This window comes from Podarcis filfolensis, assembly GCF_964270895.1.
Source record: "Podarcis filfolensis genome assembly, chromosome: 11".
Lineage (NCBI taxonomy): Eukaryota > Metazoa > Chordata > Lepidosauria > Squamata > Lacertidae > Podarcis > Podarcis filfolensis.
The window spans coordinates 61,742,578-61,767,178 of NC_139613.1; the positions used below are offsets into that span (position 1 = coordinate 61,742,578).

Sequence of the window (24,601 nt, forward strand, 5' to 3'; positions counted from 1 at the left end):
ACTCTCAAGAGTCTCCTCCAGCACCATAATAGTGGTTGTAGTAATAATAAATAAATAAATGTCACATGAGGAACTGAAGTGGGCATGAAGACATAATTAATACTAACTTCTGCAGGTTTTGATGGGTTTCTTCTTTCCTTTCTAGAGCTGATAGATATCACCTGTACGTTGCTGCTATTGAACCCAGATTTCACTACTGCATGGAATGTCAGGTAGGTTAAGCAGCTGAGGATGGAAATACTTCTGGTAGCTGCCTTAAGTCTGTGTGAGGCATGCGCATGGTTTTAAGCATACCAGCTCGTGTGCTTCAAGAAAGCTTTTAATCCTGCTTCTCCTTTTTCTTTTCTTTCCTGACACCCAAGGAAGAGCTTGTATTTTGAACAACAAGCTATGGCTGTTGGTTGCATTCATCTCTTGGTTTCTGACTCATTTTGGAAATGTTGGGGATTTTTAAGCAATTCCCAGCTACACAGCAAATGAATGAGAAAAGCACAGGACCAGTTGTTTGTTCCATTTTAGTCCACGCTGCAGGCTTCGTTTTAATGTATCCTTAGTTGCACTTGCTTTTTGATAATGAAGTGCAGGTTCAGACAATCACATTGTGGCTTATTCAGTTGAGAAGTGCACAACTCATTGGAAGGGGGAGGACCATGTATTCCACCGTGAGCTGCCTGGAGGATATTATTATTATAAATAAAACAGAAATACATTCACCTTTTGAGACAAGAGAAAGCCACAAGAAATACCTCAAGGCAAGTGGGGAAGGCTTCCCTTTTACTGCTTCCTCTCCCACTCTAAATAAAAATGCATGAAGCCTGTGTAAAACAGCTCATGAAGCAAGTGGGGAAGGCCTTCCAGTTTCCTGTTCTCTCCTTCTCTCAAAATGCCCTGCAGAGCTAGAAAAATGGGGAGGTGGGTGCCCCACTGCTTGTCTCTGCTGCCTCCCATTCTAAGTCAATAAAAGGTGGAACATAGCCCCTGCAACACCTCTCCCCCTTCCCAAATAAAAATGCCTTTCAGTGATAGAAAAAGCAGGAAGGCAAACCACAAGGACATAGGCAAACCATCCTTGCTGCTTACCTGTCTCCCAGAGTAGGGCAGAAGTTGACTGTTCCACTCCAACTGGAGTAGAAGGGAAGGATGAGTCCTTCCAACTCTAGGAACTGCTCTTCGGTGCTGGGCAATATGACGCTCCCTAGAGGGCACCAGTACATTTGGCTCCATGACTGTTTTCTTAGGAGCACGAGAGATATTCAGCATTGAGCTAAAGCAGTCGTTCCATCAGGGCAAGCCTTCTGCTTGCCAGGCAGAATGATCCCCACTCTCCTCCCCCTACATGCTGGTCTGGGTGTTCTCATGACCCCTGTGAGCCAATTTCAGGACATCTGTGGATTAGTTGAATCCTGCCATTATTATTTAGGGAAGTTTTTAATGTGTGACATTTTAATGTATTTTTAATCTTTGTTGGAAGGAGCCCAGAGTGGCTGGGGTACAAATAAATTATTATTATTATTATTTTAATATATTGTTAATATTAATATATTATTAATTGTTATTAATATTATTATAATAATATATTATATTAATATTTTTAAAAACCAAAAGCTGAAGAACCTGGGGCTCCTGAAGGCAACCCCTGTACTGGTGTAATATGTTTGTAACACCCACTCCTAGTTAGCAGCCTTGCAGCCATATTCTGTATCAGCTGAAGTTTCCGGATCATTTTCAAAGGCAGCTCAACATATGGTGCATTACAGTAATTCACATGGGAGCTTGCCAGGGCAAGGGACAAGGCTATTCCTGTCCAGGTAGCATTTTAGTTGGTGCTCCAGCCTCAGCTTCAAAAAGGTACTCCCATCCTCAGCAGCTATTTGTGACCAGTGAGCATCCAAACTGCAACTTTAGAGGCAGCGTGGCCTCTTCCATACCAAGCTGAACTTCATTTACCTGGACTATAAATTTAAAGCAGTAGTATTATAAATACTCCCAAATGAGAATCATGGAATCGTAGAATTGCAGAGTTGGAAGGGGCCCCTAGGGTGCAACCCCCTGCCGTGCAGGGATCTTTTGCCCAATGTGGGGCTCAAACCCTGAGATGGTCTCATTCTCTTTTTTTTTTTTTTTTTAATTAAATATTTATTGGTATTTTCAAAAAACACACAACAAACAAAAACAAAAAAAAAATAAACAAAATATTCGAAACTAAACAAAAAAAATAGAAAAAACACATACAGTTTCTGATACTTATTTTCCTCAACCTTGTTTCTCAGACCTCCTCACACCTCCCCTTCTTGTATTCCAATTTAAATTGTCAATTCAGCAAGTCCTTAACTTATTTCTTCACCTTAACTTAAACATTTATTCTAACATACTGTTATTTTACTTTACTTCTTTTTTCCATTTCCTCCATTTATTTTTAACAGCCTTATTCTCACTTAGTTTTAAAAAAAAAGAAAAAAAAAACCAATTTCACCTTATTAAAATTACACATCAATACTTATACCTCATTAATTTATTCTTGAACCTTTTTCCTAAGGTCGACCAAAATTTCCCTTCCACGGTTTACCCAATTTCCTTACCACTAACAAAATATAAAACAAACAAAGCAATGCAAATTATCCTTATGTACCCTTTGGATTCCCAACCTCCACCCACCCTTCTCCCGGTTCCAGTCCCCAACCAATATCCATCAGTCTTTATATTATTTATTTAGCCTGGAGATCTCAGGTCCGAGGCCCTTATGTCTCTCTCAGTTCCTTTCTGCCGGTCTCTTTGATAGACCTTGATGTTAAGCCCCAGGTCTCGGAGGGGCTCCGGCCCAACAGAATCGGTGTTGCTTCTAGCCAGTCCTCCATACTTAAAAGCAAAAGCAGAGCCTATGGGGTATTCCAACTCTTGTTTCAAATTTCTTTCTAATCCAAATGTCCCCACAGCTCCAGCTTCCACCTTCAACAAATTTATAATCCTCAGGTCTTCAGATCTCCTCAAAAGAGGATCTCTCCATTTTCCAAATTCCCAATCAAACCAGGCTTTCCGCATCCAGTTTTTATTGTCCTTTTTTATCATCATGTCAGGCCTCATATTGTAGCTCTCCTTTGACTCCTGCAAACCTCCATCTCCTCCTTCATTTTCTTCAAAAAGAACATATTGCTCCATCGTGTCTACGCTTTCGGTTTCATTTATTTGTTCAGTTGAATAGGCTTCCTGTTTCAAATCCTTATCAGACTCCAAGCTGTTGTTTACTGTCCAGTGTAATAGCGCTACCTCTGTAGACAAAGCATCGTACTCATCTTGTAAGTTTCCCAAGAGAACCAGTGCTCTGTCCAATTCTGCTTGGAATTTAGACACTCCAGCCATTTTTGTAATGTAGTATCCTTGTTACCCCTCTAGGGGGATTTAATTCCTTGATCTTCCTTTCAGCTCAAAAACCAAAAGTCCAGTTATTTTGTATCAACCTTATTTTCAACAAGTTATCCCGAATAAACCAGCAAAAACAGCAGAAACAATGTTCTCTTTTTCCAGCTGACAACTAGCTGACTAGCAGCTCACTTGACAGCTGTCAAAATCTTCCATGCAACAGGCTTTCTCATCGGACGTTCCCGGGTCTAGGGGGGGGGGTGTAGTTTCAGCTCCCAAAATTCTTTTTATCCTCCAGAATATCCTCTTATAATGTCCAAACCGTGAGGTCAGGATCTTTAGTTAAAAAAAAAGCAAGAAACAGATTCTCTCGACCTTAGCTGCCCAGTCCTTTGCTTTAAGTTGTTTACAAAGAGGGGGGGGTGGACTTCCTTTTTAGCCCCTTCCCGCTCGTTCCAAATCCAAGATAAGAAATTTTTTAAAGTTCCAATCTCCGTATTACTCACGGGTTGATGTTTTAGGATCCAATCACTCTTAGAAGAAGTTGGCGCTCTCTGTCAATGGCTTGCGGCTTCACTCCGTAGACGAGGGAGTACTCTCAGCACCACGCCTTACCCTGCCTCCGTTCCGAAGCCTTTAAAAAGGCTCCGTCGCGGATTGGGGGGGCGCAAATGGTGCCCGCCGAGTCTCTGTGTTCACAGGCATCCGCGCCTGTGATTTTAAGGGTCCCCGCTTCGCCGCAGCGGCCAGACCCAGACACTACGGAGCCGATTCCCTCCGGAGCTCGGAGGGAATCCGCCATTAAACAGTGGCACCAACCCGGAAGTCGGTGAGATGGTCTCATTCTCGACTGACTGAACTATCCTAGGTTTTCCCTCAGGATGATAGTTTCTGTAGTACTTTTCTGAATGCAGCATTATTATTCTTGCAACAGCATTTTGCATTGTTTAAAACCGAGATAGAGCACCTTGAGCAAGACTTCCAGGGAGCACTGTTGGTGGGTAAATTTGAACCTTACTTTTTGGTGAGCAGTGGAACTATACATGGTCCCAAAACACTAAGCACACAGGTTATTTGTTTTGTTCAACCCAGTTTAATTCATCAATAGATGAACACACACACAAGGTCAAGTATGAATATTTGCATTCCTTACCAAAATTCTTTGTTCTGGCTCTGACCAATCCCTGGAGAGTGCAGATGCCTTCCAACTTGAAATCTGAGAAGGACCATGTGCAGGGATGTGAGTATGGTCTTGTATAGATCAATTCCAGTATTCTTTTCTTCATTCAATGAAGGTCATTCACTTGTTCTTCCTTAATCAGATTTGCCTAATTTACATCAGCCTCAACTCATCCTCTGCCAACCAAGCCCTTGACTTCTAACACAATGAAGCAAATAATATATTTCAAGTTCAACCAAGATGAAGGCTACGTAGTTCCTAGAGGCAGCCATTACAGGGGTGTATAGGAGAGGGAGTACAGGACCTCTCAATCAGCTCAATTGAAAGACCAGCAACTTTGGGGGCGGGGAGTCATCAGTCTTTCAAACTTTGGGGGCGGGGAGTCATCAATAGATATACCTCAAATAACTACTGATTTACAAGATTCCAATTCGGTTTTGAAACTTTTTAACCTTCTTATAACAAACCTTACCACTTTTTTTACATCACCTCCTCAAAAGGCGAAAGTGGCGCATTGCAGTGCTGGGGCCCCTTGGTTTAACACCTCTTGCAAACAAGCAAGATCCCTTCTTCGTTCCATCTATAATGAATACAAAAACTCTAATGCTCAGGCTCTACCATCTTCCTATTTACAAGCCAAAAGAGCATACAAACAGACTTTAAAGCTGGCCAAACGCGAGTGGTATCAAAAACGTTGGCGAGCCTTGATTGCGGCCTCAAGATCCCGCAGACCACAGGAATTTTGGGCTCTGATAAACAAAAGAGGAAGGAAGTACCCACTGATGATTATCCCTGCGCCCACATGGGAACAATTCTTGAGTAAATATTTCTCCTTGGCAGAGGAATCCAACTCATCCACGGAACTCCGAGCCGACCATCTACCTTTGTGGCCCTCCACTGACCCAGACCTGATAATGGACTTGATATTAGATCTGAAAACGGGCAAAGCCCCCGGGCCGGATCTAGTCCCTGCTGAGGCTATTGTTGCGCAACCGAGGTGGTAAAAAATAAATATTGGAAAAGAAAAAAAAAACAATCTTTGGAATTTATTAGACCCTTAATCCAAAGTTCTCAAGCAGGTATTATTATTATTATTATTAAAAAGATTTGTTGGTAATTACATTCTTTATTTCAGCCCAAAGACCCACAAAAACATTTTCAAAAGCAAAATAAAACAGAAATACAGGGGAAAGATTCCAAGGTGGTTGCTATGTTTTATCCAAAGCATGTAGGTTTCTGTTTCTTAAAAAGATTTGTAGTTGCTAGAGATAAAGCTAGGAAGACAAATCATAACATCTCTGTGGAAGCAGGGGGGTGGGACCCCAGAAGAGCTTCTTAGTCCAAAGTATTTCCCCCTTAGCTATGAAGTCTTGTGAAAAATCTTTACTGCCTTTCTAAAATTTCATGAACAGCAGAATGTAGTGTAACTTATTTAATCTAAACTTAGTTACATTAAAACTAGTGTTTTAGTTCCTGACCTTATTTTTTTTAATGCCATTTTTGTCCAGCTCCTATTGCACAGCCATTTTAACAGGTAAAGCTGTGCAAGGAGAAAGAGTTATCACCTTTCTCCTTGTGGGGCCACTGGAGTGGTGGAGAAGCGAATGAGCTGTGATTGATTCAATTCATATATCATAGAATCATAGAATCCTAGAGTTGGAAGAGACCACAAGGGCCATCGAGTCCAACCCCCTGCCAAGCAGGAAACACCATCAGAGCACTCCTGACATATGGTTGTCAAGCCTCTGCTTAAAGACCTCCAAAGAAGGAGACTCCACCACACTCCTTGGCAGCAAATTCCACTGTCGAACAGCTCTTACTGTCAGGAAGTTCTTCCTAATGTTTAGGTGGAATCTTCTTTCTTGTAGTTTGGATCCATTGCTCCGTGTCCGCTTCTCTGGAGCAGCAGAAAACAACCTTTCTCCCTCCTCTATGTGACATCCTTTTATATATTTGAACATGGCTATCATATCACCCCTTAACCTCCTCTTCTCCAGGCTAAACATGCCCAGCTCCCTTAGCCGTTCCTCATAAGGCATCGTTTCCAGGCCTTTGACCATTTTGGTTGCCCTCCTCTGGACATGTTCCAGTTTGTCAGTGTCCTTCTTGAAGTGTGGTGCCCAGAACTGGACACAGTACTCCAGGTGAGGTCTGACCAGAGCAGAATACAGTGGCACTATTACTTCCCTTGATCTAGATGCTATACTCCTATTGATGCAGCCCAGAATTGCATTGGCTTTTTTAGCTGCCGCGTCACACTGTTGGCTCATGTCAAGTTTGTGGTCAACCAAGACTCCTAGATCCTTTTCACATGTACTGCTCTCAAGCCAGGTGTCACCCATCTTGTATTTGTGCCTCTCATTTTTTTTTGCCCAAGTGCAATACTTTACATTTCTCCCTGTTAAAATTCATCTTGTTTGTTTTGGCCCAGTTCTCTAATCTGTCAAGGTCGTTTTGAAGTGTGATCCTGTCCTCTGGGGTGCTAGCCACCCCTCCCAGTTTGGTGTCATCTGCAAATTTGATCAGGATGCCCTTGAGTCCATCATCCAAGTCGTTGCTAAAGATGTTGAATAAGACCGGGCCCAAGACAGAACCCTGTGGCACCCCACTAGTCACTCTTCTCCAGGATGAAGAGGAACCATTGATGAGCACCCTTTGGGTTCGGTCAGTCAGCCAGTTACAAATCCACTGAGTGGTAGCATAGTCAAGACCGCATTTTACCAGCTTCTTTACAAGAATATCATGGGGCACCTTGTCAAATGCCTTGCTGAAATCCACTGCTACATCCACTGAGTTCCCTTCATCTACCAGGCTTGTAATTCTGTCAAAAAACGAGATCAGGTTAGTCTGACATGACTTATTTTTCAGAAATCCATGCTGACTATTGGTGATCACAGCATTCCTTTCTAGGTGCTCACAGACTTTGCTTAATGATCTGCTCCAGAATCTTCCCTGGTATTGATGTCAGACTGAGCAGTAATTATTTGGGTCCTCTCTTTTCCCCTTTTTGAAAATAGGGACAACATTTGCCCTCCTCCAGTCTGCCGGGACTTCGCCTGTTCTCCAGGAATTCTCAAAGATGACTGCCAGTGGTTCTGAGATCACATCTGCCAGTTCTTTTAATACTCTTGGATGCAGTTCATCTGGCCCTGGAGACTTGAATACATCTAGACTAGCCAAGTATTCTTGTACTATCTCCTTAGTTATTCTGGGCTGTGTTTCCTCTGCTGAATCATTTGCTCCAAATTCTTCAGGTCGGGCATTGTTTTCTTTATCGGAGAAGACTGAGGCAAAGAAGGCATTGAGGAGTTCAGCCCTTTCTGTGTCCCCTGTTTGCATTTCACCATCTTCTCCTCTGAGTGACCCCACTGTTTCTTTGTTCTTCCTTTTGCTACGAACATACCCATAAAAGCCTTTTTTGTTGCTTTTAACCTCTCTAGCAAGCCTGAGTTCATTCTGTGCTTTAGCTTTTCTGACTTTGTGTCTACACGTGCTGGCTATTGGTTTGAATTCCTCTTTGGTGGTTTCCCCCCTTTTCCATTTTTTGTACACATCCTTTTTTAATCTTAACTCAGTTAAAAGTTCTTTAGATAGCCACCCTGGCTTCTTTAGGCACCTTCCATGTTTCCTTCTCATTGGTATTGCCTGAAGTTGTGCTTTTACTATCTCCCTCTTAACAAACTCCCAGCCATCATGAACTCCCTTTCCTTTTAGTATTACTGTCCATGGGATCTCACCCAGCACTTCCCTAAGTTTTATGAAGTCGGCTTTCTTAAAGTCGAGAAATTGAGTCCTAGTATGCTTGGCTGCTCCTTTCCGCTGTATAGTAAACTTCAGAAGAGCATGATCACTCGCGCCTAATGATCCTTCCACTTCTACCCCACTAACCAGGTCATCAACATTGGTTAGGAGCAGATCTAAAATGGCTGTTCCTCTTGTTGCTTCTCCCACTTTCCTGACAATGAAGTTGTCTGCAAGGCCAGTGAGGAATCTGTTTGACCTTATGCTCTTGGCTGAGTTTGACATCCAACAAATATCTGGGTAATTGAATTCCCCCATTACTACTATCACCCTTCCTTTTGCATGCTTGGCCATCTGTTCCAGGAAGGCATCATCTATGTCCTCCGTTTGGCTAGGGGATCTATAGTAAACTCCCACAATGAGGTCACTGTTATTCTTCTCTCCCTTAATTTTGACCCAAATGCTCTCACTTTGGCTTTGAGGTTCTAAATCTTGGATCTCTTCACAGGTATACACATCCCTGACATATAACGCCACTCCTCCTCCTTTCTTGTCTGGTCTGTTTCTCTGAAATAGATTGTATCCCTCCATTATTACATTCCAATCGTGGGACTTATCCCACCAGGTTTCAGTGATTGATATTATGTCATATGCAAATCTCAATCACAAATCTTGCTGAATGTCCTTGGACAAAGCAATAGCCCTAAACCTCTCACCACCCCTCAATCTGCAATACAAGGATTGTAATAGTACCTCACTGTACAATGCTCTTGTAAGGTTTACTTGATCATGTGTGTGAAGGACTTTGAACAGTGAACATGAGTAAGGCAGGGTATTTTGTTATGCCTGTAAAAACCAGGTTCATAAGAAGTGTACTTGAAGAAGTAATATCAGTGACATTGCTTCTCTGCTTAGTTGAAGCAGGAGAGAGTGGATGAGACCCAATCTGACTTTTTCACATGAGGCATACAATTATTTTTCACATGAGGCATACAAAAATAGCTTGGTCCTGCAATTCCTCTCACCTGGATTTTTGTTTGGCTACTCTAGGCCCGTAGACTTCAAACTTCCTCAGACCTAAGATCCACCTTTTAACACTAACATGCATTTGAGGCCCCATTTCTTAACTTTTTGCCAAACATTTACATAGAGACCGTGCTGCTGTTGTGTCTCACTTTGGACCTGGCCATGGGCCCTGACCCACCAGTTGCAGGCCAATGCTCTCCATCAGTCATTGAGACCCCTAATGGAACCCGTGACCACCTTGGAGACCATTAACACATCCTAAAGCTTTATAATTGATTTTAGTACTTTTGGTTGTATGCTTTGCCAGATGGGATATTATGGGCTGCATCCCATGCTGCAGCTCAGCTTGCACAAGAGAGCTTCCTGTTGCTCTCCTTTTCTCTCCAGCCCCACACATGCTTCCAAAATCAGCACCAGGAGGTTGGGGTTCCCTCTGGAGCAGATTTTGGGAGCACACATGGGGAGGAGAGGAAATGGAAGCCCCATTGGAAACAACCCTAGATCTGTTCTTATTCTGTGTGTAGGACTGTGCCTCAATCAATGGCTTTGGGGAGTATCTATTATCCTATCCTTCTTCCGTGCCCCCTCCAGTTCTATAAACCATGATGCTCCTAACCTGTCATTCTGCACCCATAGTTTATGCAGTGGAACCAAAAGCTTTCTTTACCTAGTGTAGTCATCTGCAGCCCTTGTCATGTTAATAAAGTACCTCAGAGTTGAACTGATATGATTTCTTTGTACAAGCGTTGCAGTTTCATAGCTCAATATCACTGGATGCTGCAACAGGAGTAATGAACTGAGTTTCTTCTGTGGAATAACATTTGCATGAAAGGCATTCTGTGAAAGGATTCTTCAGTGGAGATTGGTCCTAGGAAGGATTTATACAAACAGCAATGCAGGCCATGAATAGGTTAAATTTGAGTCTTGATAATCTTGCTGGGTTTTGCTAAGAGGCTGGCAATCAAGTGTTCTTCAGTAACAAGCATAATAAGCATAGGTGCCTGCAGGTGGAGTTTGGCATTTCAGATTCTCCACCAGGGCTGCTCTGTCTTTCTTTCATCTTCCCAAAGGTAACTTCCAGCTGTTAGATGCATCAGCTTCTCAGCGGATGATCTGGCTTGGTCCTGGCTAGCAGGAAGCCAAACTGTATACAAATATATGAAGCCAAGGAACAAATGCCCCTAATGATCCTAATTAGTTTTCCATCTTTGAAGTTCAAGGTCAGGATAGATTTGATTGCCTTGCTGCACTTCATTCTTCACATAAAAATGAAAGCTGAAATAGAGAGCAAAATAATCTGCAGCTTGTTGGGTAGGATAAGTGCATTAACAGCCTGTAGTAGAAAACCAAAACTATTTTTATCATTTCCCCTTGTTGTTGTTATAAATTTATATGTTGCGCTTCACCCGAAGATCACAGAGTGGTTTACAGCATAAAAATACAAAATGAAAACACAAAATACATAACATAATAACAGAACCCCCCACTAATGACTCCTCTCCCACAAAGACATTTAAAAGGCCGTAGATTCCAATTTAGCACAGGTTGGTAAAAGTCTTTTCCTTTTTATTAAATCTTATTTCTGAATGGCATAGGCAGAAATCACATCACTGAACTATTGAATATGGTAAAAAAAAAAAGAATGTTCCATTATTATTTAGCTGCTTAATTTTAGCTCTGTTTTAGAATCTGACCCTATTTTAAAGTATTTTATAAACAGAGATGTGTATTAAGAACAAAATATGTCAGAAGCAGACTTGAGGTAGCAGGAGATGTTTCTAAAGAGACATGTCATTCATTACAATTCTCTCACCCCAAATCAGTTCTCTGTGGAGCTCTGACAGTGGGGCATGCAAGTTGTTGCTCCATTTAGATGCATGCATGTAGAATGCGCAGACTGAGTGGCTGCAGCTTAGTATGTTTATTTCTGTGCGCACACGCTTCACAAAGGGCATTTGTGATATTGTTACACATATCTGCTACTTCTTTCGCTCCTTTTTGTACATGGAAAGTTGTACCTTCTGAAGCAGCTCTAAATAGGATGGACTATAGGATTGGTCTGTTGGGAATTTAATGAAAAAATAATTAGCTTTCAAATATCTTGCATGCGTTGACTTGCACCATTACTTTCTGCTCTGTGTTTTTCTTTGTAGTGAGTAGATTTGCATTAGTTATAACCAAAAAGAGTTTATTTTTCTGTTTGTTTGTTTTTGAGAAAGTAAAAACTTCCAATTCCCAAAGGAAGTACATAAGACTACTGCCATATACAAGGGCCATGCCCGGTGGAAAAACAAATCAAATTATTATTTGTTTTTCTTGAACTAAAATAAATTTGGTTAACTCCTCCCTATTTGGCCTAAGCAGAAGCAGCATATTATTTTGTACAATGGCAGACCCACATAAAACTCCTTTTAATTCTTGACATTGCTGAACCCCCCAGCACCATCTGGAAGCACCCATTTTACATCTGTGCAACTTTCATTTGGAATCTGCCAGGGTTCTATGTATGTGTGATATGCATGAGACTGGAATCTGATCCAGAATGTTTATTGGAATGTAGAAAGCATTTAACCAGGCAGATGAAGTGATGATCTGGTTGTGTGGGGAGAGAGGCTCAAGTGGGATAAAGAAGGAATTGACTTGCTAGTTACTACTTCACAGAGTTCAGGGCTTTTACTTTCCTCTGGTTCTATTCAGAGCGACTGATCCTGTGCCTCCGCTATCATGATCAGTTTTAATATATACATATATATACCGTATTTTTCGCTCTATAGGACATACTTTTTCCCCTCCAAAAATGAAGGGGAAATATGTGTGTCTGTCCTATGGAGCAAATGCAGGCTCCTTGGCTTCAGCGATAGCAACGTGAAGCCTCCGAAGCGCAGAGGGAGAGCTCCCCCCGCGCTCTGGAGGCTTCGTTTTGCTTTCGCTGAAGCCGCCTGAAGCCCCCAGAGCGCAGGGAACTCCCGCTGCGCTCTGGGGGCTTCAGGCAGCTATCCACAAGCCTTCAGAGTGCAGCAGGAGTTCCCGCTGCGTTCCGAAGGCTTGCGGATAGCCGCCTGAAGCCTGGAGAGCGAGAGGGGTCGGTGCACACCAATCCCTCTTGCTTCGCTTCGCTGGAGAGGAGAAATGGAAGGGGCTCTGTTTCTCCTGCCGCTTCGCTGAAGGGGCGCTGAGCAGAGAGGGGGAGAATTCCTCCCCCCCCCTGTTCTCCCCCTCCTATGGTCCGGTGCGTCCTATAGAGCGAAAAATACGGTGTATATATTATATAGGTATATGTATAGATTAATAAGTTTTAATGCTTATATCAGTTTTTATTGATGGGTTGGATCCAGAGTTGGCATCCTGCAAATGCAAGGGCTCTCTTTGTACACATTCAGTTACTGATCCTGTGCAGGAAGCCTGTTAGCAGAACTGGAGAAGAAGTTGTTTTTGTCCATTTCCTGCCTCGCTCCCAGTGATCCCATCCCCTGCCCTCGAAAATCTGCTCTGGAGGTTGATGGACAATTTGGTCCAGAACCGGGGGGTGGGGGAGGGAGAGAGAGAGAGAGAGGTGTTTCTGAGGTTCTGGGAGGAGGAAATGGTAACCTGCCCTCCCTGACCTCACTTCCATAGTAGTGGCATCCAGAACAGAAGGCTGTTCAGGGGACACTACTGTTGGCAACAGCAAACTCTGGATCCAGCCTTATGTGCAACTTATTACTGGCTACTTTCAGTAAATGTGTCTGTACTAATTAATTCATTTTTTGTAAAAAATTGCAGGAAAGAATTAATAGTATCTGGCACTTTAAACCCAGTTAAAGATTTACATCTTGGGAAACTGGCACTAACTAAGTTTCCAAAGAGTCCAGAAACGTGGATTCACAGGTTTGTCTCTTTCTGTGGTTATTTCTCTTTCCCTACCCCCACCTGAAAAGAATATGGAAACGTATAGCAGTGGTTCCTCCATGACGTTTCAGTGAGAGGAAACTACTAGTCAGTCTATTTTAAAGTTCCTATGTTTGATGTAGAAAATACTGTCCATTTTTATATAAGGTTTTTCTGTTGAAAATGTGTGCTGCCTGTTTCTCTAAAGTGGCCACAACTACCCAGAAACGAAATCTTGAGGCCATAATGGAGATCTCACTGAAAACACAAGCTGCGGGTGCTGAAGAAACGAAAAGGGCAAATGAGTTATTTACAGTTATTAGAAAAGTAGTTGGAACCAGGACAGAAAGCTTCAGAATGCTATTTTATGAATCTTTGATTACGCTGGTCACTTTCCCCATCTCAAAACAGGAACTCCTAGAAACCGAAAGGGTACAGAAAAGGGCATCTATGAAGGACAGACTAAGGAGAGTGATACTTTTTGGTTTAGAAATACAATGACTAAGAAGGGCAAGAAGAGTTCATATAATAATTAGCCATATGGAGAGAGTATCTGATATTTATAGAATGAGAATCACCCCATCACAACAGACAAAAGGAAGTAATAAATCAAATGACTTTTTAAAAAGATTTACTGACCTGGTTTGCAGGTGATGGTAAACCAAAGTTAATGAATGGTTTATCATGACTGCTGCCATGGCTGGAAGGAAGCAATTCATGATCCCTGGCATAACAGTTTGTCTGTTTTGCTCCCAACAAACCATAATCAGTAAGCTAAGGACAGACCTTGGCTGCACATTGTGGTTTGTTGGGAGCAATTCTTGATTTGTGCTTTCTCCCAACACAAGAAGGAAGGAGCGAAGTGGTGAACTATTAACTGTGGCTTACAAAGGTGGAGAATGTTTTTCAGGCCAAGGGCCACATCCCAATGACCAGTGGTAGGGACACAGCTGTATGTGGGCAGAGCTGTAGGCTTGCACACCAAAGTCAGAGGTTTTTAGACTTGCATGCACATCCTCATCCATGCAAATGGCAGATGTCATCCCAGCTCAGCAACAATTTCCATCCCACCAAAACCACCCAGAAGAAACAGGCTGTGGCCTAGAGGAGGCGAGGGCTTGAGGAGAGCCCTGAGGACCAGATATATTGGCTTGGAGGGCTGCATTTCGCTCCCAGGCCTGAGGTTCGCCACTCCTGGTTTACCATACCAAATGTCAGACAGCAGGAGCTACAGGCTGAAGTAGCTGATAAAAGCATTTCAGGACCATAAAATATATTTTCCAGTATTACCTGATTATTAGTGCAGAGGTTGGTGTATTTCTTTTCTCCACTCCAACTTTCATTATTCCTGCCTTAAGACCTAGTAACAAACAGAACAAAATAAAATGTTTTCACTCACTTAAATTGGCTTTTGCCCTCTTAACTCTCTATGCCACTTGACCAGACGCTGGGTGCTGCAACAACTAATTCAGGAAAACTCCTTGCCCACTCTCATGAATAAAGGGAATTTGGAAACAGCTCCCACGGAAAGGATTCAGCGGCTAGTGAAAGAAGAAATGGATGTTTGCTGTGAAGCTGCTGGGAGATATCCAAGTAATTATAACGCCTGGTCCCATCGCGCCTGGGTCTTGCAGCACTTGGCCAAGCTCAGTGGAAAGGTATGTCACAGCAGGGAGAAGTACCTTGTAAGAGCTATTGGTAAGAATTCGAATGACATTCTTATAAATACTTTGAAATATTTGGAATGAAATTTCATCATGAATGGCCTATGAAATTTTGGGGAAGAGAAGAAGGGATAAAAACCGCATTAGGCTGATTCAGACCATCCAGCTAGCAGCTACGGTATGGAGCCTGTCCCTCTGAAAGGTGAGACAGGAGAGCGGGTGATGCAGGAGGGAGATGGAGCTCATGATGAAGTTGTGACAAACTGTAAAGGCTCCTGTCAGAATAAAAGAAGAAATATTGTACAACAATATTTGAATACTATGATTTTTCTTTTCTTTTTTGATGCCTATATTCTCTAAAGACAGTATGCATTGTTAAAATGCAGATTGGGTATTGGCATAGGTTCAAAGAGCTCAAACAATTTAGAAGCCCCATAGTGGTATTTATAAGTGCCTTTCACATATCTAAGGATATCCTTCAGCTCAGATTATGCTGGTTTAATGAATTAGCACAACATCAAACAACTGGAACGTTACTAACTGGCTTTAAAAATGCCTTATCAACTGGAACAGAAATGCCTGTTTGAGAAGCAGCTGTTTCCACCCCTTCAGGGAGGTTCTTGGAGGTGGGGGTCTCTAAAACGGGCTGCACCAGTGGGTTGGAAGCAGTTGATATCTGCCCTTTTTAAAATGTAACGTGCAATATTCTTATGACTTTCACATTGCCATTTCTCATTTGCAAAGCAGGCTTGGTGTCTTTTCATTATGCCAGCCCATCGACCTTCCACAAAGCTAAGCTTGAGTCTGCACTCTTTTCATCTCCAACATCATCTGCTTCTCTGCCTGAGCATTTTCAAGGGAAGAGTGCTGAGCTCAGCTCCTTGCAAGAAAATCATTTTGCAGCACCCCATCCCCCAATCTCTGCCTTGTTACCTGAGAACCTTCCAGAAATGATAAGGGCATTTAATAATAACCTGAAAACTATGCCACAGGCCCCAAGAGAAAGTCTGGCAGCCTCTACTACTTAATTTCCAAATGAAAAAGAATTTAGGGCAGCAAGAGTTTGAAGAAGTTAGATGGGGAAAGAAGCAAATAATTTTTCTTCTATCATTTAGCAAGGGCTGCTTCAGTTTGCTTCTAAGGAGAAAAGTTAAGGCAGCCATTCTGTGGTATAATACAGGGCATCAATGAATACAGCAGTTTAAAAATCTGTTCCCTTTGCTATGCTTAAAGAGGTGCATATGTAGGGTTCTGACTTCAGAAGACTTACACTATGCACAGTTATAAAAATCCAGATTATAAAAATAGTCAGAGTGTTTGGCAGCTGCTGTATCCAACTTCACATGCGCTGAAAATGACTGCTGGCTCTTCTGCGCAGTTGTACCAGGTGTGCATAAGCCCTTGTGTCCTACAAGAAAGAAGAAACCCTTTCCCAGGTATCCACAAGGGTTGATTTTACCTTGCTACCCTCTCTGATGACTGATGGAGCTATTATCCCTTCCTGACCTAACTAGTAATGTGGGGAGGAAACATTTACAGCGCTTAATTTTTCTGCAGAAAATTTTTTGTTTCATAAGTTCATTAGTAACAATGAATTGAATCCAATTGCAAATACGACAGGCAAGTTGGGCAGTTTCAAAGCTGTAGTTAATGTTTTTCAGGTGATTATCTCTAGCAAGTCTGAGTCAGCAAATTATGCACAGCTCTTTAGGTTGCTAAAATTTATTAGTGTGTCAGCAGTTTTTAGTACCTTTTGTGCTTGTTTCTTCTTATACGAGGGAACTATATGCTGTTCCAGTAACAATTTTCACTCAATATATAGCATTTAAACCACATACAGGCTGCATCCAGCAACAGTTTCTTCTGTGTTCCCAACATTTTCCTAACTGTTAATTTTGGTATTATATTTGAGTTTTAATGTGTCATAAAAGGCACTTCCAGGAATATAGCAGAATATAACACAAAGTTATGACTCATTGGCCTGTTATTTGCTTCCAGAAAATCAGTTTGTGAAGATACAAAATTTTGCCATTTAAAAACTTAAGCAGCAAATGAATGTCAAATTCAACTTATTATTATTATAATATAATATAATATAATATAATATAATATAATATAATATTGTTGTTGTTTTGTTGTTGTTGTTGTTGTTGTTGTTGTTGTTATTATTACTATTATTATTTATATCCCGCCCATCTGACTGGGTTTCCCTAGCCACTCTGGGCGTCTTTCAACAGAACATTAAAAACAGAATAAAACTTCAAACATTAAAAACATCCCTAAACAGGGCTGCCTTCAGATGACTTCTAAATGTCATATAGTTGTTTATTTCTTTGACATCTGATGGGAGGGCGTTCCACAGGGAGGGCGCCACTACCCAGAAGGCCCTCTGCCTGGTTCCCTGTAACCTCACTTCTTACAGTGAAGGAACCACCAAAAGGCCCTTGGCGTCCACAGAGCTCCCTAAGCATAGAAATGAAAAGCTAAACCAAACAAAAAGTATACATTTTAAGATTTGGAGGTGAAATTCTTGATTTGAAGACTGGCAGGGGAAGCAATGGGCAGACTTGATTTGCCACAGTAGATATCAGATCTCTGTAGTTTTGTCCATTTCAACACCGCTTATATTCCTAAATTTATAGCGGGGACTGAAGCCCATTTTCTCTGTTATTTTGGCACTTTTTGTTTAGCTATATGGAGGAGCTATGATTATTTTGGCTCAACAGCAGAAGACCTCAGGCAGTTGCTGTAAATGAAAATTGATTTTTTTGGGGTGGTGTCTTATCTTTATGGATGGATTAATTTACTATCCGCTTTTGACTTTCAGATTCTTCTAGATGAACTTTCTTCCACTAAGCACTGGGTCTCCATGCATGTTTCAGACCATAGTGGATTCCACTACCGCCAGTTTTTATTAAAATCTTTGATTGACGGAACTGAGACTGAGTGTACTGTAGAAATGCACAATTCACCAGCCAATCAGCAAGCACCCAGGCTTCTAAAAGATGAAGAAAATGATGAAGCAGAAGCTACCTGTGTGGAAGAACAACCAGATTTCCCACTTCTTCTAAATGAAGAAGTAGAGCTCTGTACTGATTTAATTAACACTTACCCAGGGCATGAAACCCTGTGGTGTCACAGGTAAGGAAATGTATACAAGGATCTGGGTTGAAGAGAATAGTTACCACTCTGATAGGATTCATTTATTCCAGCCATTCCACACTGTGGTGCTGGTGGTTTGTATGTCATTAAAGCTACCTTTAAAAGTTGCCTCACAGAGCTGCCATTGAACATTGGTTGTTTTGCAATAAATCAGCTTTTTCTATTTATTATTATATTTGTTTAGTAAAATATTGCTTAAATGTATGGCCTTTCTTCTGACAGTGTTCACTTCTACAAGGTACCAACAGCTCTTTTATTCCTTCATGTCAGCCATTTTTTTATAGCACCTGTGTCAATTTATCAATATATAAGTACAGTACCCCATTTTTCACCAAAAAGACTAGCTAAACATCTCGAAGGTAGCCAGCAATGTACAACAAAAGCAATATGAATCATACAAGGACATCTTGTAGAGCAGAGCAAAAGAAAGTAAATTAGAACAACAGGAGCAGGAAAAATGCATCAGGGCAATCCAAAGTTCTCCAGAAGAAGCCCACCTTGATCTAGTGCAAAGTGTGTGTCGTGACATGTTGGTGTGTTGGCTGCAGAGTGTAGGTGTGTCATGCGAATGCTCCCCATGTTCCTCCCGCAGCTGGAAAAGAGTTAGTTTAACCTTTGGTTTGCAAGTAAAACTGAATTACTGTGTCTTGAAATGATGCAATGTCTAAAAAGTGTGTCACCCACAAGAAAAGTTTGGAAAGCTCTGATCTAAAAGCTATTATATCTAAAAGCTATTAAGGAAGGAGGAAGGCTCAAATATTTGATTCAGTTGGTTCATAAGGCCAGGAAATGTTCCAAGAAAGACTCAGAAGTTTTGACAGCACATTTATTACTGAGTCAATGGACAATAAGAAATCCCCAGAGACTCACAAAAGCTTCTACGGAACCTTCCATATCTCTAAAGAGCACTGTCCTGTTATAGGTACCCTTTTAAAAAAATCCTTTTGCTGATATCTTCATTTGAGACCCATACTGTTTATGGTTATTGTTTTTCTCATAAAATTAATAAGAAGTTAATTTTTTTTAAGAAAAAAGGGAAGGAGGAAGGAAGGACTAGGGAGGAAATTCCACAGCTTTCATGCTCCTGAAGAAACGACGGTGGTTCATGTTATCACCCACCATACTTTAGCGTTTCCGTGCTCTCTGACTTCCATCACGGTGTCCCGTTGCGCCAGTTTAGTTCTGCTGGCTACATGACGCGGAAAGCTGTCTCCCTTGGCCTGAAGCGAGATGAGCGCCGCACCCCATAGTCGCCTTTGACTGGACTTAACCATCCAGGGGTCCTTTACCTTTCCTTTACCATACTCCAGACGTACCTTTTTGAGTTCTTGCATTCTGGTGTTAGCACCAACCCCCCCAACCCCCACCAATACAAGGTTGTTATCCGGCAGCAAAGTAGGACTTGAGTTTTGATGTCCGTTACATCAATGATATTAATTAGAATTCTCTTGTCCATTTAGCAAGATGGAGATCTGGTGTGAATCTGTCTCCTTGCAAAGTATCACAGACTCCGCACATTGCCAACAAGACATCAGATACAGAGAACGAGGAATTTCAAATTTAGAAGTCAACCTTTTTTATAAAAAAAAAAATGCTTAACAAGTTGTGAAGAAGTTTATGGGGAAGAGGGCAGAAATGTTACTTTCAATCAACAGAAGTGCTAGACATTTGATTTACTCTTATTTCTTCTCTTTGAAGACGGCGTGTGTTCTATCTTCAGCACCACTTAAAAAACAAACTTCCACTTCCAAGTGTGTGGTCAGCAGCTGCAGACAAGAGTGATGGCCTGCTGAACAACTCACACCCTGGTGCTGCATTTGGTCATGTGAGCCAAGCCATGGATGTGGACGGCCTGCTGGAATCCAGCAGACAAGGCTACACTCAAGAAACCAAACGCCTGAAACGTGCTCCTGTGCAGGACTCTATCAGTCTCGAAGCAGAATACAGGTTCATCGATCAAGTTTTATCAACATGTAGGGATGTAGAGCAGGCAAGGTTTGCTGGGGCATACAGGAAATGGCTGGTTTCCTTTCTAGGTCAGTGAAGGAGATTTTAAAATAATAATAATAATAATAATAATAACAAATATGCAGGGTCCTTTGTTTAGTGCAATATTCTCTTTTCAAACATTGGTGCTTGTAGTGGCGCCTGGAACTTTTCATCCTTTGTATTTGTTGTCTGTGCTAAACATCCTTTCCAGATGATGGCTTTTACTTATATATATTTTTAAACACCCTTGTGTTGGTCAATAAAAGTTTTTTTCTGAGTTTATGTTACATGTAGGGTGACTCCATATCACAAACTCATTAATTATAGTATTTTAAAAATCAGCTTTAATTAAGATGAATAAAAGTTAGGTAGCCAATACCACTGGAAAATTTATTCACTTTTCAATCTCTCTTGCATAACAAATGCACCTGATCAAAAACATTACCTACAATGGAAAATAATCCACAATATCAGCGCAGACAGTGTTTGGGCCTGTTTGTTTTAAGTACAGATGTTTTAAGTGGTTTGTGTGTAAACCATAGTTAAAAATTAATTATGGTTTATTGCAAATGAGCAATGTATTGGTCTGCTTCATTTGACTCCCACTCCTGACTTCACTGTGATGGAGAAACAGACCAGAGACCAGCTTCATGGTTCCTGCACACCAAGGCTTGCAGTTTGTTTCTCTCCAAAGCAACCAGCTTACTGCTTGTGGTTTGTTTCAGGGAGTGAACAAAGCTGGGCCTTCCTAGCAGATGCACCGGCACCTGATACTTCTCATTAAACCATCATTAGTTTGTGAACTGGCCATGGAATCCTTGCATTGCTTTCAGTGCTCTGCTGTGCTTCTGTAAATGTTCCAGACGCAGTTGGTTTCTTTCTGAATTACTCTGACCTTACTTACATATTCATTGCAGTGCCAGTTCTAGAGGAATATGGTTAATATGTTGCAGGAAAGTTGTGAAAATTAGCGAGAGAAAATTGTTTCAGTCTTACACACACTAGCTGTGTGGTTATTAAAGTCCTTCATTGTATGTTATATTTTTATTTATTTTTCATTTGACTCAAGCCAGTGTTAATTATGTATATTTATGAATGTATTATGAACACTACAGAATTCTGCAAAGCGTCAAAACACATGCCATGGGTAACTCAGTACAGATTCTTAACCTGAAATTATCTTAGTATAAGGTGGCTGCTGGCCTTTTTGCATTTGTGTTTGAAGAACAAGGGGGGAAACAAGACTTTTCCTATTGATGTTGCTGATTCTTCTCAGTGAGAAAGACAGTTTGTTGTCTTCAGCCTCCTCCTCATGTCTTTTTGTTATTTATAAATCCATCTTTATGTAAAGAATCAATTAATTTCCTTGCAATCAAGCCATTATGGCAATACCCTACTAAATGCAGCCCACTTAGCACATAGGCTCCAATAGGAAGCTCCTTCTGTACCCCAAAACAAACGTAAACTCTTGCCCATGACCTCAGTCACAGGGGCAGCTTCAGGCACTGAATGAGAATTGGGACACGCTGGTCAGTAGGGAAACGGATGCTTTGCTTGAAGTTCCCTGCACGGAAGGAGCCCTGGATTGAGCACTCTGGGCAGCGCTCTGGAGTCTGTGAGTCTGTCAGCTCTCCCTCTCTTAAGGCCACCAAGCAAATGCTGCTTGTCTGGAAATAATAGTTCGCTCAGATTTCTCGACCCAGATAGCGGTGAAGCATTTCCATTCATAGTCATTCTGCCTGTTTTCTTTGCACAAAGATAAGTGTGCTTGCAGTTTATCTAAGTCAGAAAGTACTATGCCCTGAGAAACCTGGACAGCATTCTGAGACTGATTACATTGTCTTAAGTGGTGTAGCGCAATGGTTAGTTTATATCCTGTGCAAGTATTGCCAAAGGAAAAGCAGTAATGCGAAGAGGTTTCTGCCTCTCGTAAAGTCTGAGGTTGATTGATAAGGAAGATAAGGAAATGCAAAAAGGCCACCAGGGAATAGGTCCATCTTCATTTAGATCTGCCCCCATCTAGTCTTTTCTCAGCAGAGGCATGATTTGCATGTACTCAGCCAATCTAGGACTTGATATGAACAAGCACACATACACAGTGAGAAAATGGAGGCTGCTTTGCTCCTCCCCTGCTTCTGCCACACTACTTGGAACTAAGACATAGTTTGGCTCAGCAGAACGATGCTGTTGGTCTGTATTATGGGGGGGGGGCATTCAAAAAAGCCATGAAATGCAATGAAGGCTTTTTCTTGGTTTACTATCTGCAGCTTGTTTGGGGAGTCTGCAGCCAGTTGGAGACCACCTGTAAGAACTATATTGACAGTGCTGATCCCTTATGTAATTCAGTTTTATTTTCATGAAAACTTCATCATTTAAAATGAAATCCACTAAGCTCTGGGAACATGCACTTTCCATTCATTACAATAGGATCATGCATGCCTCATTGAAATACCATACTTTACCATGTATTAGACGAGGGTTTTTTACTCCAAAATAAAGTAAAAAATGGGGGGAGGGTCTTATACATGGGTAGTGCAGAGGGGGGACAGGCAATTGGTTGCATCTGCGAGCAGGATCTAGTGATTGGGGGGGTGAATGGTGTCTGCTGCAAGGGCTGCTTTGGATTGGCTGCTGCTTTGTCAATTTGGCTTGCGTTGCTTGCGATTGTTAGCGTTTGCCAGTTGGGTGAGTGATATTTGGTTCGGCATCCTCCCTCCCACACAAATAGTTCATTTTCTTAAATTTGAGCCCCCCAAAATACGTGGGGGCGTCTTATAGACAGAAAAGTACGGTAAATCAAGGCTGTGCAACAGCATCACATAATGGATTTACTCCAATTCCCTCTTGGTTTTGACATTGCTTAGGTGTATCATATAAACGTACAAGGGAGAAAAGTGGATTTTTCAAATGGGGGTGCAATATTAAAAGGTTCGTGATGGACAGATAATTCCCTCTTTGCTTGAGCTGCATGGATTGTATGAAAGCTTTGAAAGGTAATAGTGAGACGTGACTTGAAATCCATTTTTGCTTTCTGTTGGATTTCTAAACTGAAGTCCCAACTAGATTCCCTGAAGCTATGTATAATGATAACTCTATTAAATTTGTCAGCCCTTCCATTATATTAGACATAAGGTCAAACTCTGCCCTCAAATATGCATTTGTCCCTCCCAGTGATGGTAGTAGGAATTGTATGTGCAGAAACCTGCATTCCTGCAATGAAACAGTGAAGTATCTTTGGGTTTTAAGCTTGCAAAATAAAAGGGAGGTTCTTAAGAGTTTTTAAAGGATATAAATTGATTCAGAATTGTTGGGGAACAGTATTTTTAAAAAGATTCATTGAAATATTCTAATGTCTGTTTAACAATTCCAGTGGAAACTAAAAGAAAAATTAAACCTACCTTTTTTATAGCTGAGCTCTGGCAGTGTTTGGGGACCTAAAGGAAAGAGAAGTAACAATTTAGATAAGTAAGTATGGTTCATAGCAGCAACAACAAAAAGGAGTAATTTCTCCTTTAAAATTAAAAGAGTTGTTCGGAAACACAAGCAAATCACAGCAATCATAATAATAATCATAATACAGTGGTACCTTTGGATACGCACACCTCTGGTCGCGTATCCTTTGGGTTACACACGCGGCAAACCTGGAAGTATTTTTCCGGGGTTCGCCGCATGTGCAGAAACGCACTGCGCATGTGTGCAGAAGCAGCACCTCTGATTGCAAATTCCTCGGGGATCTGACCGGAGCTCCGGAACGGATCTTGTGTGCAACTGGAGATACCACTGTAACAACAACGTTTTCATTTAGCCGTGTCCGACTCTTCGTGACCCCATGAACCAGAGCACGCCAGGCACCCCTGTCCTCCACTGCCTTCCACAGTTTGGTCAAACTCATGTTAGCAGCTTCGAGAACACTGTCCCACCATCTCATCCTCTGTCGTCCCCTTCTCCTTGTGCCCTCCATCTTTCCCAACATCAGGGTCTTTTCCAGGGAGTCTTCTCTTCTCATGAGGTGGCCAAAGTATTGGAGCCTCAGCTTCACGATCTGTCCTTCCAGTGAGCACTCAGGGCTGATTTCCTTCAGAATGGAGAGGTTTAATCTTCTTGCAGTCCATGGGACTCTCAAGACTCTCCTCCAGCACCATAATTCAAAAGCATCAATTCTTCGGCAATCAGCCTTCGTTATGGTCCTCACTTCCATACATCACTACTGGGAAAACCATAGCTTTAGCTATACTGACCTTTGTTGGCAAGGTGATGTCTCTGCTTTTTAAGATGCTGTCTAGGTTTGTCATTGCTTTCCTCCCAAGAAGGAGGCGTCTTTTAATTTCGTGACGCTTGTCACCATCTGCAGTGATCATGGAGCCCAAGAAAGTAAAATCTCTCACTGCCTCCATTTCTTCCCCTTCCATTTGCCAGGAGGTGATGGGACCAGTGGCCATGATCTTCGTTTTGTTGATGTTGAGCTTCAGACCATATTTTGCACTCTCTTTCACCCTCATTAAAAGGTTCTTTAATTCCTCCTCACTTTCTGCCATCAAGGTTGTGTCATCTGCATATCTGAGGTTGTTGATATTTCTTCCGGCAATCTTAATTCCGGCTTGGGATTCATCCAGCC

At 41.8% G+C, this 24,601-nt stretch overlaps 1 protein-coding gene across 1 annotated transcript in view; it reads left to right on the forward strand.

The window, feature by feature from the left end:
* The window catches only part of PTAR1 (protein prenyltransferase alpha subunit repeat containing 1), a 48,938-nt gene extending 27,913 nt beyond the window's left edge, over positions 1–21,025 (forward strand). Inside the window, exons 3-7 of the mRNA XM_083577144.1 lie at positions 146–212; positions 13,067–13,171; positions 14,616–14,829; positions 17,663–17,976; positions 19,696–21,025. Of these exons, the coding sequence (XP_083433270.1) occupies positions 146–212; positions 13,067–13,171; positions 14,616–14,829; positions 17,663–17,976; positions 19,696–20,041 (1,046 nt within the window). The 3' untranslated portion in view covers positions 20,042–21,025. The remainder of the gene's footprint in view (positions 1–145; positions 213–13,066; positions 13,172–14,615; positions 14,830–17,662; positions 17,977–19,695) is intronic.
* The last annotated feature ends 3,576 nt before the right edge of the window (positions 21,026–24,601 follow it).